General features: G+C 39.5%; 1 protein-coding gene across 1 annotated transcript in view; it reads left to right on the top strand.

The window, feature by feature from the left end:
* Positions 1-2,716: 2,716 nt before the first annotated feature.
* The window catches only part of LOC306867237 (CUGBP Elav-like family member 5), a gene marked incomplete at its 5' end in the record, with an annotated part of 235,844 nt that continues 216,619 nt past the window's right edge, over positions 2,717-21,941 (top strand). The window contains one exon of the mRNA XM_079412837.1: positions 2,717-3,122. Within this exon, the coding sequence (XP_079268963.1) occupies positions 2,717-3,122 (406 nt within the window). The remainder of the gene's footprint in view (positions 3,123-21,941) is intronic.

The raw sequence follows: 21,941 nt of genomic DNA, 5'->3' as shown, positions 1-21,941 counted from the left end.
TTTGATTCAGAGGAGAAAATGTTCTAATGAAGGCAATATTATGGGTAGAGGACTCTGTAAGCAACAGTTTTATGTTAAAAAACATATTCATGATTAATTTGTTTCTTACAAACACACAGCTTTTCGCTTCACAAGACAATCACGGATACTTGTGGATTACTGTGATGTTATTATCAAAGAAATGATCTGTCGCTACTTCTGTTACATTTTTTAAAGTTAATTGATTATAAACACAAATGCAAGTTTAAATTTAAAGTCAACATGAAATCTTCAAAAACCATTTTACTTTCATAAAAAAAAAAAAAAAAATTGGGCTGTACTTGATTTTGTATATCAATAATTGATTGTATAATATTAAAGAGCATTACATACCAAACGGCAGCCAGGTAACAAAAACATTAAATAGATTTGTGACAAAAAAGTTGCTAAAGATCCCACAAAAACAAATACACACAATTACAAAACTGATTCATCTTTAGATATTGCAGTTTTTTTACTGTCACATATCTTCCTGAAAGGCTCCTTTTGAGTGAAGTATTGATCCGTTATATAAAAGTTCAATACCACTTCCTGCCACGAGGATGAAGTGTAGATATTGCTCCATCACTTGTAGTTATGAAATTGCTTTGTCTCAAAACAGAGTTCCTAAAAACATTGATACTGTCAGTTTACAAAAGCCCATTGTGTTTCTCGTTCTTTTCACAAATTCAACATTCACACCAGGGTAGCGTTCTGACAGCTATTTTAGGGAACAGCATAGCAAAAATACTAATTTCTGTTAATTAAGCAACTGTTTGGGACTTTGCATGAATGGCTACATGAAATATGCATGGAAATGGATACATATTTTGCAGTTATTCAGGCCTAACTAAACAAATTCCTAGTATGTCCTGCAAGGATATTGTAAGTAGTGAAATTTTAAATTATGTTCTTGTTGCGTTTTGTCAATGATGTGAAGTTATTAATGTAATTTCGAGAGGAGTACGCCCATCTAATCTTACAATTAATATATGTGTATAAAAACAGCCTCTTACCACTTCCGTTGTTAGTTCTTTCGGCATCCCTCCACCTCCCCATCGCCTCCTTTGTGCATATTTATTTCATTTATCCTTCTGTCTATAGGAGGGCTATCGGAGCTCGAGTAGAATAGTCTCTCTGAGCCCTCCATTGCAGACATCAAGCCAAATCCGTTTACTACTAATGCTAAGATTATATGGGCACATGAACTCGTGAAGTGAGATCTAAGTAGGCCATCTATAACAACTCTAAACAACAGTTTCAGTTAAAGATGGTGCTATTCTGACTGATGAAAGCAACCTGATCAAAGGCCATTCTTCTATGTTTTATCAATAAAAAAGTACAAAAACTAAATCAAAAATCTCATTGTAATGTCTGTTTGCTTTTAGTTTATATACAGCTACATTCACACAGTTTTTGGGACTGACTACTGTATGACTAACCAATCTTTCAAGTTGTGTTGTATATCTAATTGTAGACAAAAGCTGTCTTCATGGACAGGTAGCTATAAGGTCAGTTCCCACATGTATTCTCAGAACAGTCTCGAATAACACTGTAACCACAGTGACAGATAATTTCTACATATGAGATTAATTCTCTAATGGCCTCCCTTACAAAAATGCGGGGGGGGGGGGGGGCTCTTCTAGCCCTGTAACAAAAGCTTTATTCAAACTGAGATTACAAAATACCTTTCTTACAAAAAACAAACAAACAACAACAACAACAACAACAACTACCACATTTGTGTATATTGATATTAACATATTCAAAGTTACAAACAATATCATGCAACTACACTTTAAAAAAGGTAAGGTATTTAGGAATTTAGGTAAGGAAAAAGGGTAAATATTCTACAGCTAAACCTGTCAAATAAGTTACCAGCAGATGAAAATCATATTTCATTTAAAAAAAATTTATGTTTAATGGAAATAAAAAGTATTAATTATAATTTACAGTGAAAACATTAATTTTTATTTTAAAATGCCTCTTAAAATACAGTAAAAACCAGTAAGTAGGCTTACTCATGCTGGTTCTTATTTTTAAAGCTATGTACATGTTTCATGTTAAATTTTATTGCACTATTTCTGTACATGTATTAGTCATCGTTTATGACTTTTAACGGTCTTGCACATTTAGATGCTATAATAACACATTTCTACATGTAAAAACTAAAATTACAACTGCCATTGGTGTTAAAATTAAATAATAGATGCCCTCACTTAACTAACAGATTGCCAATCCACATGATGTCCGCAAAAACAGCTAGTGCTGTTATTATAGTAGGCTAAATCACTAATACATTTTCGTTAGTTGCGGATGTTTCACCCGGATGTAGCGTTCCAAACAGAATTTAGCGTTGTATCGCGCAGCTGTGTGAACTTTACGTTCTTTTTTCGTCCAAAACACTTGTATTCAATTCCGAGTTCTGAAGCTCAAACGGACCATAAACGTCTAATCCTTTTGCATTCAGGATTAAAGTACTCTGACGAAAACTGAAGTGTTTTTCGGCAATCCACGCCGACGGAAGGCCTGATAGCCCGCGTTGACCACCGGGTGTCGCTCTGGAGCAAGAAATGGCTCTTCGTCTCCCCCACCCCTAAACATCTCCTCCAAATGTATGTGTGTGTGCGTACGTGTAGCGCCGAGAAAGTAAGTCTGTGTTTCCAGCTGACTGCTCGCTCTCTCTCATTGTGTGTGTATGTGTATGTGTTGTCATTATTATTATCCAGTCTGCTCCCAGCTCAGAATGGCCAGATTCACTCAGACTGAGACAAGAAGGGAGCAGCACCTACAGCCGCCCCATCCCGCTTACTCCAGCCTGCTTTTCACTGGACCCGGGGCAGCACCGACCCAACATCCACTCCTCCTAATCCCGCACCAGTACCAGTACGCTCAGATCCCATTTCCTAAACCCATGAACGGGTCAGAATCCATCTCCATTCATCCGGAGAACGGCACCATGAAAGACCAAGATGCCATAAAACTCTTTATCGGGCAAATACCGCGGAACCTTGAGGAAAAAGACCTGAAACCATTATTCGAACAGTTTGGGAAAATCCACGAATTGACAGTATTAAAGGACCGATACACCGGCATGCACAAAGGTAAACGCGTGATTCCCTTAATAAGAGTGTGATTTTGCGGCGGTAAACCCTAGGATACAATAATGTTAAAAAAATATTTATAGGCTGTATATATATATTTGTCTCGTGCACACCATCCTTGGACGCATGCGTTATTGTAATATTTATTATAAATCATACGTGTCATTTTTGTCATGTCAACATTAAATACATATAGGCTAGTCTGATGGAACTGTAATATCAGGCCCCTTTAGCCACAATTTTGCACTTGAATCGTTTAGAGAGAACTTATCTTCTCAGTTTAAACCTGACCTGCACTGTTGCTTAATGAATATTACGCATTCCCATCATATAGGCTACATGGCTGGGAATCTTGCCTTTCCTTTTCTCTATAGCAGTTAAATTTTTGAACTGGGCCAAAGAGAAAATTCATATTTAAAGAGACTTTCTTTTGCCTCTTCCATCTTTTACAATGGGGAAATACTCCCACCACCCCAGAGCATCCTTGTTCAGTCTGACAGTTTTCGCAAATAAACAGGCGTTTTCAATATGATTATATATAGGCTATATTAATATAATAGTCTGCAAAGAGAAATGTTCGATGTTGTTCAATCTTATAAAACTGAGCTGTTAAAAGCTCCGAACAGGTGCCGGAGTAATGAAACACGCACACAGAATAATAGAGTAGATAGAAAAACGTGCAGCTTGATTTATCTGATCATATTTGCACTTAAAACACGTTCGGTTGTGCGTCATAACGAACTACGGCGCGTTCTACATTGTGGCGCGTGACGTTCTACTTGACAGCTGACATGGAATACGTCATCCCACACAAACAAGAAGATAATACTAAAATTAAACCTCTATTTTGGTATAATCTCGTTCTTGTCGTTTATTCGTCTCAAGCGATATGTGTCGGAAACAGAATATTCGCATTTGTCTTCGTTAGTGTCAGTTACTATTAGGCTTCATATCAGTGGTGTGTTTATAATTATGCTAATAAGGCTCTATTTGCCCAAGCGTTCATCCACGATATTTACCCCGTGAGAAGCCTTGCTTCATGTGGGGGTTAACTGTGTTGAACATCTCAGAGTAATGAGAATATATAGCCTACAATGATTTCGTGGGCGAGAGTTGTGCGTTTTCATTTGGCTAAATGAAACCAAACCAAACAGTTGGAGAAAACGAGGTGAAATGTTAATTTTGTTCTTAATTTTAGGTTTCTATGACAAATGACTAAGCTCTAGGGAGGATATATGCGTAACAAAATGTGCCATTTCAAAGGGAACTAAAGAAAGTTACTTACCTCAAGTCGACCGTTATAAAAGCACGCCAATTCTGAGGAGAATTGATCAAATGGCATCAGTGGTGACATGTAAGTTGTTATATTATTTGAGGTATTAACTCGTGCAGCAAATAATACAAGACAGAAATGTAGGATCCAATCTGAGTTGACTGTTCCTCAATAATGATGGTCCTCTTGGGCATTGACGGATGTCAAGCCTATGTGGATACACCTTATCTAGTGCATTACTGTGAGCTGAATAGTCCCATCAATTAGACGTCTAAACCATAGAGCTTTTCAGTTTGTAGTGCTAAACCCAGAAGAGAATTAGCATTTTCAAGCCATTGGGTTCCCTTAGGAATTTCCAATGGGGTTTTAAAATCTTGATTTTCCATTTAAGGAAAGGGAAGTGGTGTGTGGCCAAGTATGGTGACCCTTACTTGGAATTTGTGCTCTGCATTTAACCCATCCAAGTGTACACACAGTAGTGAACATACACCCGGAGCAGTGGGCAGCCTATGCTGCTGCGCCTGGGGAGCAGTTGGGGGTTCGGTGCCTTGCTCAAGTCGTGGTATTGAGGGTGGAGAGAGTGTTGGTATTCACTCCCCCCCACCTACAATCCCTGCCGGACCTGAGACTCGAACCCACAACCTTCAGGTTACAAGTCCAGCTCTCTATCCATTAGGCCACGACTGCCCCATTTATAAGTAAAATAAGGTCTGTGCTTAATAATAGGCTACTTCAGACATTTTTTGTTATGCATAAATTATGCACAATTTTACCTCAGATGTGGATTTTGAAACCACTGTTTTGGTAATAAACAAGGATGTGAGATTTGTTTTTTTATAACCCCCCCACACACACTATTTTTAAACCTATAGGTTATTCCCGAAGACTTATAAAATGACATCACTACTGAATAACTGATTTGTGTTTTTTTTTGTGTGTGTTTATTATGGCTGGTTCCTGACGTCCTGTCAGTGCCAGACTACAACATCATAAGCCCAATTTGTTTTCATCCTAAACTACCTGATTATACTTGTAATGTAGCTGCCTCTGGGACAGGGACTGAATATGAGTTCTAAAGGATTGCACAGAGAATTGGTTCTTCAGGATGGAATTTCTTTTCATCTTATGTATTATTCTATGAGGGGAAGTGAAGATAAGAACAAGTCAGCAAATATTTACATACACTTTTTGTCAGCTTATAGAGATTGTGCAGTCTTGCGAGTAGTCTCAATATGGACTGCATTGGTGATGTAGACCCTAAGGTTGTTTAAATGTTTGGCTAAAATGTCGGTGAGGATGCTAATATAATTGTTTTATCCGAAATGTGACTAAGGAGCACAACAGATCAATGGTTTGCGTTAATGCCAGTACTCATTGGGAAGAGTCTGTTTATACGCAATCCACAAAATTTCACTGAAGACGAGGGCAAAACAAGATATTTGTGCATCTGTTTCATCATTAAGTTCTGTTTTAAATGGTTCACTGGACTAAAGGGATCATATTTAGGTTTCAGAGTGGGGAACATGTTTCGGCGCTAAGTCAGCTTGCTAATCCACACAGAAAAACACAGCATTAGTTTGCTAAGCACGGTAATAAACCATGACCATAACGACGGAGGAGGATTAGCAACTGTAGTTATTGTCTGAAGTTGCGGTCGTTCAGATCGCTTGGTTTGTCCCTCTACAGTGGCTGCTTCTTTGCAATTAAAGCATGCTGTAGTCATCTTAGCCTGCGGTGTTCAGTATGAACAGCTATTATGAGGTCTGTTCAACGGGCCTAACAAATGCTGTCTCTTGATTTGTATTAACAGGTGAGCTTTTTCCCTTCAGGCTTTTCACCTGTGATCAGTTGAGCTCAGCATTTTATTAAAGTTTTTTTTATTTAGTATGTAGTTGGAAATAGGTTTTTCACTCACAGATTTGCCTGCAGAGCTTGAGACACTTGCTATGCTGTATTTGTAATCGTACGTGAGCATGGTATATAGATCTCTTGCTGCGTTTAGCATAAATAGACTATTGTTGCTTTGCTTTGAAAGCCTCTTACGCACATTTTGCGCTCTGCAGGTGAAGATGTCCAAGGATAAGCTTGCATAAGCTTACAATACAAAAGGCATGGAGAACATTTGAACAATATACACAAACATATACAAGGTTCTTTAGATCTAAACCTGATGCTGTCTGATTGTCTGTGCTTAATGCGGCTCCATTCACATCTGCCACTATGGAGTGTCAATGCTTAACTGCTTTTAATTAGCACCTGTTGTGCTAATGCATTTATGAGGGATTGAGAAATACGATAGACATCTTCGAAATAATCTTACGAATCATTAAACAATTTTAATTTCTATCTTTTCCCAAGCGAATGGATTTAACAGCAGGGGTCCTTGTAAAAGCTGAAAGCCAAGCTGTAGAAAGGTTCAGTGCTTATAAATGTAAAGCTAACCTTGTTGGACAGTGATTTGAAAGGGGTTTTATGCTATTTCCAGTATTATAAAGAGTTAAACTAGGATTCAGATTGAAAAATTACATCACAAATCCCTTATTAATAGAAAGATAAAACATATTTTGTATGGTTTACCAGGAACCAATGTTGGGTTCATAGTAGCGTTTTCATATCTGAAAATTAATTTGGATAAGTACACTTCCTAACAAATATTTTTTGGTCTATTTTATTTTCTTGTTTTCTAGTAAAACCCCATTAAATCAAAATTGGAGTGTTGTTTTTTTAGTAGCTTAATGTCTATTAGACTTTGTAAAAGTTTAAATGATAGAAACACATTTACAATTCACAGTTTTTCCTTTAAGTTGACCAAAAATATTGTCCACGTGTTTACATTTTTTTTGTTGTTGTTGTTGTCCAAAATGGTCCAAAGTAGTAAGTTTTTTAACTAAAAGCTACAAGCATTTTGATGATAATGTTTCGTCCCAACTTCCCAAGTTTAATAGGAAACATGTCAACCAATGAATAAAAACTGCAACTGAGTGATTTTCATTAGGTTTGAAATTAGAGGATGCCATTGGCTGAAATGTCAAATGGCTTGTTTAAAAGTCTGACAGTCCAAAGTCGCAAACATCTGTAAATACTATAATACACAACAAGACCGATTCATAAAAAATGCAGTGCTTCAGCTGCTCTCCTGACAGGAACCGTAGCTCTGAATGTCAGGATGAGATTTTCCCTCCTCTATCAGCAAGCTTTGCTTTGAGCTACTTGTCTTTTCATGTGAACTGGCCACTTATCTCCTATTACCTGTTTTTAGATGGGCTTTCCTCCATGTGGAGAAGGTTATTTTTCTTTTTAGGTGGAAAATGCGTTTTTTAATGGCCATTACCATTCATCAGGAGATGGCACTTATAGTAGAGCATTCTAGACAACCCTCTGTGGAAAGAGGTTCAGTGACCTTCTGTAACATGTCCGTTTTGTGGACTGAGCATAAAACACAAAAGCGAAATTATTGATGCGCTATTCTAAGATGTTGTGAATCTCTCCCTTGTGACCATTTTTATGGCGGATAATAAGATGGTCTTCAAATGTGTCATAATGTCTGTTGTGTTTGCTAATAGAAAAGTCCACCCGATCCCCTCTGTTTTGTGCTGCTTAACCAGATTACTCCGTTATTCAAAAACATTACTCACTGCTGTAGGATTCGATGAAATTAATTTATTAGACAGTATTTTTTAAATTAAGATGAATTGATAAACATAATATAATTAATGTTACTGTTCAGTTAAAACTTTTTTTTGGTCGTTAAAATATAAATGTAATATTGCCATTATGTAAATTTCATTTACATGATTTTCTAATTTCATCATCAAATATATCTTAATATGCAGAGTAAACCAAGTATTCCAAGTAAACATTTGTTGCCTAACCCCCCCCCCCCCCCCCAAAAAAAAACAAAAACAAAACAATTTTGTGACACTCACACAGGAGTGTGTTTTCCATACAATAATGCAATTCGTTGCTTACCTAACATATGCAATATAATGCATTGATTAAGAAATTAACTCGCTAGTTTCCCAAATAGTAACATTTCACATTTTTGTCATTTGAACCACATTGTCTCAACAATATGGATTCATCATTAATGGCTTTATGCAGGTGGTGGAGTAATAACTTCTGCTAATTATTCGGTTCGAGATCAGATTAATGTCAGATTATTGTAAATAATGAACTCCTTCGATATTTGTGTTCTCTATTTATCCAACTATGCTTCAAAGCACAGTTGAGAGCTGTAGTTCTAACCGTTGAACTGAAATATTGCTAACAACATAATCTGCGACCATACCAAGAGTGCTTTTAGGAAACACACCCCAGTCTAACATAGCTAAGTTTCCATCCAAAGTTGCAAATTTAATTTATGCCCAAAACTGGAATATCGCATAAAACATTTGCGAATAAAGCACCGTTTCATCCAAGTAGTCAAAAAGAACAAAATCGTCACTTCCTAATAAACTGGCTCTAAATATCGCTAAGAAAAGTAGGAGAAGCAACTGAATATAATAATTTTTATATATGATAAATTACTTGTGCCTCAGAGCGAGCAGACGAAACACAATAAATGTGGTCAATGCTTTCCTGTTGATACTAATTATACAGAAATACTTTGATGACAGACTTTGCTCAAGCATTTCAGAATGACCATAACAACATTTAAGATGCTGTGCAATGAGACCGGTCTGCTGGTTAGTCAGGTTATCCCCTCCCATCATGCAAAGTCACATGACCTTTTTTGGAGAAATTTCCATCTCTCATAATTCACATTAACTCTTTTTTTGTATAAGTCAAAAACCACATCAAGTTAGCGTAAACTTTTTTTTGCAAATAAATTTTTTTTTTTTTTTTTTAAATTGAACATTGAACATTTCCATCACTCGCTTCTGATGCAATACATCAAAATGCACATAAAAACAGTGTGCAGGAAATATATCTATAGTAACATTAGCACAACCAGTGGTGTAAGTTGAAGTCTCTTTGGCTGACCAATGGCAAATGGGGGAAGTGGTTAAAAACTTGTTCGAAAACAGTCATTACCTGTTGAAAAAATCCAGTCTTAGCTGTTTAGCTTGTCTCCCAGACTGGTTTTAGTGCTAATTTTAGAGGGATTTTGCCTCGTCAGACTGAAAAACCAGTTGTACATTGGTATTGCAGAGAAACCAGCCTGCACCAGCTGGTTTAAGATGTTTTATTCAGTGAGATATTTTTTGGTAATGCTATTGGTGCAAAAATTACTCCCTTCATCTTGTAAGATGCTAGATTTTCTTGGACCATTTCAAAGTGAAGGTACATTCTCAGGGATAAAGCTTATTAGTTACTCTTTTCTGTTTACTGTTTTGCACAGTAAACGTTTTCAAGGTCAGTCCAGAGGTGCCGCTTTTTATGGAGGGAAAGGGAGAATGACGACAGAGAATGAAATGTATGATATACTGACATGACTGTTCTTTCCGACATTTCCTGCAGTCGAACTGTTGTTCTGGTTTTTCGAGCTTCCTGAACTAAAGATTTATTGTCGAGAGGAAAATAAATCAACACTCAGCACGGTTGACTAATGAACAGCGATAGAAGGATTCTGCTGCCGTTCATGAGAACGGCTTGGAAATATGTAAATGCCTCTTTGGAATTTGAGCAGAAAAGCCTTTTTCCACTTCCTTTGATCTCAGGAAGGAGGGCATGGCCATTATGTCAGTCAGAGAGCTGTGACAAATGCCATGCACACACACACACACACACACACACACAGAGCTGGAGTGGACAGGGAAAAATGACAGTAAGGCAGAAGGCTAAGCACAATAGATGAACAGACTGAGAGAGATGGAGTGATTGTCAGAACCACTGAAAACAAATGGTGCCTTTAATCTGGAGGCACCGGCGGAGTGATGGGCCTTTCTGACAGGATGTGAGAGCCAGATCCACCCCGGCAGACAGGAGAGGGTGGAAACAAAAGGATTTAATATGAAAGGGGAGGTGTGGCGGGGCAGACGTGTGACACCATCACGATGTCGAGAGTATGACAAGATAAGACGTGCATAAACATCAGGTTTGCATTAGTATTTTTAGGTAAGGGAAGTTCTAGCACGCTAGATCAGTGGTTCTGAACTGGTTTTGCTGAACAACAACCCAACACAAGTACCAAAATTGGTATCGTAATAGTCATTTAATATTGTTGAATAACCCCAACACAATTATTAATATGACTTAGGCTGAAAACGAAAATTTATTTTTAGTTTTAGATTGTTGAGTTTGCTTTCTTCATTGGCTTTTAATGGTTTTCAGCTTACAAAACATATTATATTTGAAACAAAACATATCTTTTTTTTTTGCAGAATATCAGAGTTTGATTAGATGCATTTTTGATGTCATCAACAATAAATATGGAAAGACTGGCTAGGTGGTATTTTCTTTTATTTTGCATAATATTATTCCTGTTTTACTAAGGTGTTGCACAACCTGTCCAATATCAGTTTGACTAGCTATTACCAATAGCACAATTTTGCAAAGGATACAATAAAGTTTGGCTTGAGACATGAATATTTGAAGCTTGGTCATCAGCAACAAAACAATATGGAAAACATTTTCTTCACACTTTTAAAAGTTGATAATGAGTCCAGTTGGGTTGCATTTTCTTTTCTTTTCTGTAATTTTACTCATTTTTTTTTCTAGGGAGTTGCACAACCAGTCCAATGTCAATTTGACTAGCTTTTGCCAATGGCGGATAATTTTTCGCAGAATACCGTACAATTTTATTAGATGCTTTATGATTTGATACCTTGATGTTAACAACCAACAATTACAGAAAGAATTTCCCCCACACATTTTTTAAAGTTGCCAATTAGCCAATTTGGGTTGTAATTTTTATTTTTTTCTAGAGTGTTGCACAACCTGTCCATGTCAGTTTGACTATTTTTGATAAAATATCATAAAGTTTGATTAGATACATGATGATTTAATGCTTTGACATCAACAAGCAAGTTTTTGCTACACTTGCAAAAGTTGGTAATGAGTCTTGCTAGCTGTACGCAATCATAAGGATAGTTTGCAACGCACTGCGCACAAAAACGCGTAATAGAGGATTGGTAAAGATTTTTAAGAGTTTAAGTTTTATGATGCCCATATAGTATATTAAGATGTTGAAGATGTCAGTATAGTAACTTTTTCTTAACTATCTTCTTTCTGTGAAATCACATGTACTTGGAAGTGGAATTGCACTGTAGACAAATTTCTCCAGAATCTTAGATTGCTTTATCGCAGTATTCCATTTACAGTCCAGAACGTTATTGAATCTGGTTGTTGTTTTTATTTTAGTATTGAAAAAGTGATGCTACAACATGAGCATGGCTGAAAGGTGATCTGGGAGAGGATGTTATCAGTGAGATTGTGGGACCCGTCTGGGATGTGCGGAGAGGCCTGCTGCTCAGCAGGGCTATTAATAGAAATCTGTGGTATTTCCGAAAATAGGTTAAGCTGCCACTGCTGGCATCACTGCTCGCATGCCAACCATCCTCGGAAGACAGAAAGAGAGAGAGAGGAGGAGAAACAGATGTAGCCTACTGAGGAAGTGTCTTTGTTCCGTTGCACCCTTCTTGCACTCTGTGCACCATCAGAGCATTTCTGGCTGAGGACTTCCCAGCATGCCGCAAGACACAGTGTCACCCCACCATATTTCATATTCACAACACAGTAGCGGATCTAGACCTGTTTGAGTCTTGCCATGACAAACAAGTCTTGCATATGTATTAGGAAGCTACTCTTCAGTATGCATTGGCGCTTTTTCATATCCACAGTTGCAGTAGTCCTAAATTGTACACTATTTATACAATTGTGAATTTTGTGTTTGTCAATTTTTTAATATGGTATCAAACAGAATGGTGCTAAATGTTTAATGTGTAATTTGACTGATTTGACTTTCATTTATTAGTTCTGAATAATACAAACATAAAATTTCCGAAATATCTTTTTTGCAGCTCCAGCTCCATGTTAGGTGACGTGAGTATAGTTTTGCTCTGGTACATTGAGGTTGAGCACATTTAAAGGTGGCTGCCTTAATTAAGGTTTACAGGTTATGCTAGCGCACCGCTTATATTACAAGACTCATTACAAAGTAATTAGGTGAGGGCAGGGACAATATTGTTGCCTGGACAGTGACTGAGAGAGAGTTTTGAAGGAAATCAAGCCCTCATGTGTTTTTTTTTTCATGGAAGGTGGTCAACGAATTAGCCGCGTTTTACATGACACATGGTAACCGCGAGTGACACTGAAAGTGGCATCGATTGCTAAGCTCGTTCACGAGAAACGTTCACTTGTTGTCATGCACGAATGCTAGCAGCACATATTTACATATATAATTTTTTGTTACTATAATCAGTTTTATTACCTTCTCTTAGCTACAACACAAAAGACGCTACTCTTTGTACAATTTAGTAAATTGCTTCGCAATAAAATGGAAGCTTTAAGAGGCCAACAACAAAGGTTGTTCCTCTTCAAGAACTCGAGCTGCGTCCGAAGACGCTAGGGGAATGCCTTCAGCGTAACTGGCTCTGAATACAAGTGAAATCTGTCCAATGGATGGGCGAGACATCACGGGCGAGGTGACGTAATGACCAGCTGGTACAAAAGCACGTGCTGTAAAACCGGCGTCAGCTTTCTGTCATTCAGCTAGCGCTCTGTGTCTCTGTGAGTCATATTTGGTGTTGTCTGTCTATCATGTCTAAAAGCCAGTATAAGACGAAGCACGAGGGCGAGAGCAAACAATACAAGCAGTATGTTCCTCCCTGCAAACGTTTCATGTGTGCAGGTGATACACACAGCTTGTGTGTGGTTTGCTTGGGAGCGAGGCAGCTCTCGAGGGGGCTGACTGCTCGCACTGCGAGAGCCTCCCTCTGCGTACGCTTCGCTCCCAAAAGTCCCTCGTCTCAAACGAGGGTGCTTTTTTCAGCGTTGCCCAGCTTCTGGAGCAGCGGCGCTCATGGGGTTCGCAGCACGATCTGATGGAGGGGTCGGAGACGAGCGAGAAAGAGAGCATCGCCGCCTGAAAACCCCCACGAAAGAATTGGGGACGGGGCGGTAAGAAGGGCTCTCGGTCGAGGACCGTTCTTCAGGCAAAGAGGTCTTCGGCCAAGAAGCCCTGAGGCTGGTGGCCCAGGGCTTATGAGAGTAGCCCCCGCTGGGGAAGAGCAGCAATCAACCGTCTCGCCCCAGTGCCCTCAGGAGGTCGATCTGCTAACCCTGCCACATAAGGTGTTCCAGGGCGCAGTGATCCCCAGCGAGCATGCATCTCAGTTTCTTCCACCCGGAAGCGTAGCGGAGCTGAGATGCTCTCCACCCCTTCAGGAGCAGTCTCTGGAGCAGCTAGTTCGGCCGTTCCCTGCCGGTGTTCCATTCCAGGGAGTCTAACTAGCCGCTCCGATTACACCAAAGGCCAGTCTCGAGAGACTGGTTCCCTTAGTAGACTATTTCGCAGTGTGGAAACTACTGCCAAATGTGTCTCAGTGGGAATGCGTCCCATTTTAGATCTGCGTTATTTGAACCGTTCAGTCAGCAGACTGAAGTTCAAGATGCTTACACTCAAACAGGTTGTGTCTCAAATCAGGTCCAAGGACTGGATTGTCGCGATCGATCTAAAAGACGCATACTTCCATGTCTCCATCCTTCCCACTCACAGGAAGTTCCTGAGGTTTGCTTTCGGGGGCTATCGGGTTCTTCCCTTCGGCCTAGCACTCTCACCCCACACTTTTACGAAGTGTGTGGACGCCGCGTTAGCTCCGTTGCGGCTACGTGGCATCCGCATACTTAATTACATCGACGATTGGTTGATTCTCACTCAATCAGAGTGGATGGCGGCTCAACATCGAGATGTTGTTCTCGCTCACATGAAAGTGTTGGGGTTAAGACTGAACGCCAAGAAGAGTGTGCTTTCTCCATCACAGAGAACCACTTATCTTGGTGTGGTGTAGGATTCGACCACGATGCAGGCACGTATGTCTCCTGCTCGGATCGAGTCGATCCTCACGGAAGTCAGAAGAGTTAAAGAAGGCCAGTCACTCACTGTCAAGCAGTTTCAGAGACTGCTGGGTGTCCCCTCTGGTGCTCTCTAGTTCATCCAGCTCCACTGGGGCTGGATGCCATGGTGCAGACGTGGCCGAGGCTTCGTCTGTACGCCTTTTCCCCGATTGCTCTGCTCCCTGGAGTTCTGGAGAGAGTGTGCCAGGACGGGGTCCGGCTGCTGCTAGTAGCCTCGTTCTGGCCGGGCCAAGTATGGTTCTCGGACCTGATTTCTCTCCTCGACGACTCTCCATGGGAGATTCCCATCAGGAGAGATCTCTTCTCACAGGCAGGAGGCACCCTTGTGCACCCCTGCCTGGAGTTATGGAAGCTGTGGGTGTGGCTCCTGAGGGGACACAGCTCATAGCTTCCGGTCTGTCAACCGAGGTTGTTGAGGCCATCCTCCAATCCAGAGCTCCCTCAACGAGGAAACTGTACGCCCTGAAGTAGAGACTCTTCACTTCATGGTGCGGAAATCGCCAGCTTGACCCAGTTAACTGCCCGGTTGGTACAGTGCTGGAGTTCCTGCAGGCTCGACTCTCCGCAGGGTTAACCCACTCCACCTTGAAAGTTTATGTGGCGGCGATTTCGGCCTACCACGTTTCTCTTGGTGGACAGTCGATGGGTAGACACCCCCAAGTTACACGTTTCCTCCGTGGTGCACTGAGGCTAAGGCCCCCAGTACGGTGCCGGATTCCTCCTTGGGACCTGGCTGTGGTGTTGGATGTTCTCTGTAGGCCTCCCTTCGAGCCTATTGAGGATATCTCTGATCGCCATCTCACCCTGTGTTTCTTCTGGAGATTGCTTCTGTGAAGAGAGTTGGGGAACTGCAGGACCTGTCAGTGGCCCCTACTCACTTGGACTTTGCGCCCGGCATGGCCAAAGCCTTTTTGTGCCCTCGTGCAGGGTATGTCCCCAAAGTTCCTTCTGTCACACCACAGCCTGTCGTACTACAGGCCTTCTGTCCTCCTCCCTTTCGGGAGCCTGACCAGCTAAGGCTTAACTGTATGTGTCCAGTGCAAGCACTGGACGCATATGTCCACAGAGCTGCCCTGTGGAGAAGGGCGGACCAACTGCTGATTTGCTATGGTCCCCCTAAGAGAGGTCTTCCTGCTTCCGAGCAGACCCTCAGTCGGTGGATTGTGGATGCCATCAACATTGCCTACGCTTCCTCTGACCTCCCCTCGCCGATGAAAGTCAGGACTCATTCCACTAGGAGTGTGGCAGCCTCCAAGGCCTTCCTTGCAGGTGTCCCAATACAGGACATCTGCAACGCTGCGGGATGATCTACGCCCCTGACTTTTGTCAGGTTCTACGGCTTGGACATGCGGGCCACTCCAGTCTCTTCCGTCCTCTCGCCCTAGATGTGCTCCGCAGGGATAAACACTGGGCAGGGACTGGTAAGTCTGGCAGCGGGGATATCTCATTTCCCTAGCGTCTTCGGACGCAGCTCGAGTTCCTGAAGAGGAACGTCTTAGGTTACGTATGTAACCCCAGTTCCTCAAAGGAACGAGATGCTGCGTCTCGATGCCACACTCTGCTGGCATCCCTGCCAGCGCTTGCTTCATTCCAGAGGCTGACACTGGTTTCACCGCATGTGCTTTTGTACCAGCTGGTTGTTACGTCACCTCGCCTGTGACGTCTCGCCCATCCATTGGACAGATTTCACTTGTATTCAGAGCCGGTTATGCTGAAGGCATTCCCCTAGCGTCTTTCGGACGCAGTGTCTCGTTCCCTCGAGGAACTGGGGTTACATACGTAACCTAAGACGTTTTCTTTACATCTAAACTTAATTTCCGCATAACAGAGGTTGTTTTTGTGAAATCAAGACCCCCTCATAAAAAAAAAAAATAAAAAAGGGAAAAAAAAACTGTTTCTCACTATTTCTCTGGTCACCCATTAACTATTGAATCTTAATGATCTCTTAAAAATCATAATGCAGATGCAATTAAGTTTGCAGTAAAACAAAAATAAAATTAGTTTTCTCTTGAACATAACAAATTTGTTATGTTCAAGAAATTAGTTTTCTCATTTGTCACATACACAATTATACAGAGTATAACCAGCAGTGAAATGTAGGTCAGGTCCGCTCCAAGGACAGTGCAATTATAAAGTATACAAATATTAAGAAGAAGAAGAGTAGAAAAAATAAAATAAAAGAATAAAATAAAATAAAAGATAAGATAAAAAATATAAATATAAATGTGCAGGTCAGTATGTTGTTGACTGAAATAGTAATAAGAGGAATGTGAAAAAATAATGTGCAAAAAAGTTGTACAGGGTATTTAAATAGCAGCAATATGAGGTAGAGAAAAATTATGAATAGCTTATTGATTATTGATTATTGAGCTTATTGAAACTGTTTGATTCAGTTTCAAGATGTTTCAGTTTCAACATGTGCTTACAAATGGATTTTGGTAAGTAAAACACAAAGACGAAAAGTAGTGATGGCAAAATTATGTGATTATTGCAAACCAAAACTGATAAGGCTTCTTTTGCAATATTATAACTGAACCTTGACTGAAATGTTACCAAATACAAAAGTGAATCTGTGTGAATCTGTCCTGTTGTGCTCATTTAGATAACCTGTTTCTTCAGTATTGACTTTCAGGACATGATGTGAATGCAAAAGTACATAAAAAATATTGATACAACATATTGAGAAAAAGTCGACACATGCTAATGCGCAATGTCAATACATGATTGAATCAGCACAGCCTTATTTATTTTTTTTCGAGTAACTGCACAACAGTTTTAAGTTCAGTCCTTTGTTCTCAGAGCTAAACTTGAACGTGTCGGGAAAGAGTGGGAGGTGTGAATTACGGGGCTGCTCGTGAAGTTGCAAAGTGCTCAGGCGAGAATGTAGAGAATGGGGACACGGAAGCAGATTTAGTGCCAAGACCTTCGCACTTAACAGGCACCTCACAGTTCAGGGCTTACACCCAATTATAAAGGGGGGCAGGAACAGTGGTGCGACGGCTCGGCTTTTACTATTTAAAAAAAAAAAACAGCAAATGGGGGCTGTTAGGAGCGGAGGGAGGGAGCGGCACCTTCAATTCAGCTTGCTTAATTACTGCTATGCCTCTCTAGCTCCCCATGAAGCTCTACGCCATTCCTCAGACCTGCAGGCCTCATGGGCCTCTGTCTGTGTGATTGCTTATTAGCACAGGGGTTAGATGTCATTTCTGTCCTGGAAGAGAGAGGCACATTTTTGCTGGCGGTAGCTACATTTGACTTTTGTGATTCAGGAGAAACTGTTTCCCAAGACGTCTGAAAGTGTCCGCTAGTGAAAATGCTCCTCAGTTTGTGTTATTAAAAATGTAAATTTAGTTTTAAAAAAGTGTTGTTTTTGCATTTCTTTTAAAAGAAATATCAGGATAACATAATAAGAAATGTAATTACAATCAGATGATTAATGCACTATAAATAGCGCAGAATATTTAATCTTTATTGCATCATGAGAATTTCTTTTAATGTCCAAAATGTGAAAATAGTGTTTATTTCTAGGATTAAATAGGGTGAAATAAAATTAGCAGATTTTCAGATCAGCAAGGCACAGTTTTATGGGCTACATTTTTTTTTTTTTTGTGATTTAGAAGAAATTACTTTAAAACACATCCAAAATCTGAGACCACTAGTCGAAATGCTCCTTTTTTATTATTAAATATTACATTTTAATTATAATTAATTATAATATTTTAGATAAATCTGAATTCAGGTTTTTTACCTCACTCTATTTATATTCCCATTCAGTAAAGTGTTTCATTAGAAACTATTCACCTACTTAACTATAATTTTGAAGTAAAATCCATTTTCTACTAACTGTGCAGCTTCCTTTGTTAATTTTTCAATCACATTTGATCAAACAATAGAGATTGTTATCAAACAATGCGGTAGGTCATTTCCACATTCCGTCCTTAGGGTGCTGAGTCAGCCAGATGCGTGATCTTTTTATGTTGAGTTTCAAATAATTTCATCATGCAGCCCAAAATTGCGCGCCTGGTATGCAACAGCAGGGTAGTAATTTGTACGTGTTTGGATTCCAAGAATTTGTTGGTGCCTGTGGGCTGCAATCGCACTATGCATTAAAGTGAGAGGTTTAGAATTAAAACGTTTCTCTCGCTATCTGTTTTATTGTCACTTTTTCTCTCTCACTCTATTCTTTTGCTAATATTAGTGGGGCAACTAATTTACTCTTGGATATTCTTTGTGAATGCATTGTGAATGTATTCAATTTGGTTCATGAGAAATTGCAAGATCAGATGTTCGGTACAGATTGAAAAGAGCCTGTCTTGGCTGGAGGATTTGAGACATAACAAAGCTTTGATGTATTTGAAAGCACTGCAGGGTTAGTGGGACTGATAGAATAACAAAAATGAAAGAACACAAGTGGCTTGCTAATTTGTCTGTCCCAGCAAGTTATTTTGAAAAGACAATGTTTTGGCCAAGTCTCATTTGGGCATTAACTGTTCATGACCCCACATCACTTTCTCAGAGTCCTCATATAGTGGGTTTTGATTAGTTATTAGCATTTAGCCATTAATATTTGCTGTTCTTTAAATTGGCATCTATTGACCTTAGTCAGAGTAAATGGCTCATTTAGTTGGACACAAATGAAAACAAGGCTGCAAGGGACTGAACTCCAAGTTTGTATTGTTGTTCCTGGTTGCTAATCTAACAGCTGACAAAACACACACACACAAAAAAAAAAACTCTGGAAAACATGGTTTATGAAAAATATATGTAACCTACCAAGAAAGTATGACATATTGAACTGCCCACTTTCTCCACCACCATTTATGTTTGCAACAAGTTACTCTGACTAGAATCTCTAGTCAAGTAACAAAAGTTCACAAGTCATGAGCTACTATGAAACTTATGTGTCAGTGTTATGGATTTTTTTTTTTTTTGAGCTCAACCAGTGGTGTGAGTTTGGATGGGTCTTTCTGGTTCTTTGACCAATAGGAGATAAGTGGAGTGGGGGTGTGCGATATTTATCGTCTACGATAATATCACAATTGTTTTAACAATGTGAATATGTATGGGTATATGCAATAAACAAATAAAAACATGTCTTGAGAGTCCAAAAGCGTGATGAAACCTATTTAGACTATATTTAGAATGCCCATATAATCAAGAGTCAGTAATGAAATAAAAAAATACTCCTGTATGTTTTTTTTGTGTGTGTTTTTCCTGTATTTATAAGAAATTATATAGTTATGCAATCATAAAGTAAGAGTGTCATTTTGTTGATATTATACAACAGTTCAACAAACAAGAAATTCATATTAAGTGAGGTACATTTTAGACACTATTACCATTTTTTCTGATTTGGAAATGAAAATAGTTCTAAACAAAGCCAGAGCAGGGTATTTATACATCTCAGAGCAACAGTGTGGCGTTTCATTTCATTTGAATGAATCATTTGAGCCAATGATTCAATGATCCATTCATAAAGTCAATCGCTTGCTTTTAAAAAAAAAAGAATAATCTGTTTTGAATTAATCATTTGAATTAATTATTCAATGAATCACTCATAAAAGGGATATTTCACCCAAAAATGTGAAAATTCTGTCATTAATTACTCACTCTCATTTCATTCCAAACCCGTAAGACCTTCGTTCATCTTCGGAAAGAAAACAATTATTGAATAAAGTAATTTTTTTGTTTTCTTTACACAAAAAAGTATTCTCATAGTTTCGTAAATTTAAGGTTGAACCCCTGATTTAATCAAAAATATCTTAAATTGTGATCCAAAGATGAGCGAAGGTCTAACGGGTTTGGAACGACATGAAGGTGAGTAAATAATGACAACATTTTCATTTTTGTGTGAACTATCCCTTTAAGAGAGGGTCTTGTCACAGTCTACTGGCGGTTTTAGTGTCATTTTTATTTATCCATGACAGCCCTAAACCAGAAAAGGTACCAGGACAAAAACACACTCAGCAAAACACTGTTAAATTATCGTCATCAAAAAAATCCCAAAATTTCAAGAGCTAATTTTTTGTCAATATCACACACCCCAGTGTCAACTCCGTTTGGTGACATTAGTTAAAGATATACTTGGTCTTTATAGAGTAAATACACAGTGTTTATTCCGGTGCAATTGAACATGGGTGAAGAAAGAGAAGGTGACAAGGCAGAGAAAGCGAGACGACTGATTGCTTTGTAGTTACTTTCACATCTACAAAACTGTGATCCTCACATTGCAGTTTGATTGTCTGTTATATCGGGCAAATCCCAGACTTACTTTACTATAAATGCATCTACCAGTTTGCACTGTTAATGTCACAAAACTAATGGGCTCAGGAATCTTCTTCTTGCAAAGTCCTGCTCTGTGATATCTGTGGCAGAAGGGTTACATAACCGGGTGCGTATTTGTGCATGTTTTTAGAATTCACATTTCTGTCTGGGGACCCAAGAGGCTCAAAGTTTCTCTTCCTAGTTCTCCGCCACTGTTCGCCTCTCTGTCAGGGTGTCAAGGGTAGTCAGGGCTTATTCCAGCCGGCCGAGAGCCTCGGACAGAGACGGCTGGCTGATCTATGGACTTGCTCGAACACACACACACACAAGCACACATACGCACATCCAGTGTAAAGTGGACTGGACAGGCTCCCCCATGTTAGAAAATAAACTGTCTGTATTTAGCTTGTCTGCAGGGACTCCTCACGGCACCTCTGGCCCTGTCATTGTAAGGGACGCGGAGGCTTTGTGCTGGCTCGTTTTTCCTGTGCTGGTGAGTGGTGATACTCGATAGGAATACAATGTTGTGGGTGGACTTGAATCTTGAATTAAATGAAGAGCAGTGTATCTGGTCTTCCTTTTGGGCTCTGATTCAAATGCTTGCATACAGGACCATCTTGTGTCTGCAGCCTCTTACCTAAACTCACTTTCCCAGATTCATTTCCCTTCCCGCTCTGTGTGGTAAGTGAATTAATGAAGATAACTTTCTGAAACCTTCAATTTCACTGTTCATCAGTGGTGGAACCGACCAACCTTCTCTCAAATAGCAGAATCCATTACAATCTTCTGAAAACACAAGTTGTTTTTAAATCAATTACACACATTTTTAAATCAAAGATATTTGGGCCGTAATTAATTTACTATTTTGGGATTGTAGATCTCGTAATTGACGCTAGTGTGCAATTAGTTGCACAACAGCTTGAGAGAAACCAAGAAGCTGTGGAATGTGTGACTAACTTCAGTCTTGTGGTGGATGCTACTTTACTGTAGTTTTCAGCACTTAATAGCTATTTTTCCTTCACCGTTTTTATGCACATTTTGAAGTATCGCATCAAAAATGAAGGATGGAAACGCCAAATTTCAGAAAGAAAAAAATAAATCGCAAAAAGGTTTTTACGCTTGCTTGAAGTGGTTTTTGACTTGTGCAAAAAGGGTTAATGCAAATAATGGGAGATGGAAATACATTTTGCGAATAAGTTCCTCCATGCACATAAAAAAAAAGTCAAGTGACTTTGGGACGGTATAAGCTGACTAACCAGTGGACT

Source organism: Barbus barbus, assembly GCF_936440315.1.
Source record: "Barbus barbus genome assembly, chromosome: 49".
NCBI lineage: Eukaryota > Metazoa > Chordata > Actinopteri > Cypriniformes > Cyprinidae > Barbus > Barbus barbus.
The sequence above is the reverse complement of the archived record's forward strand: the minus strand, read 5'-3'. Positions and strand labels throughout refer to the sequence as shown.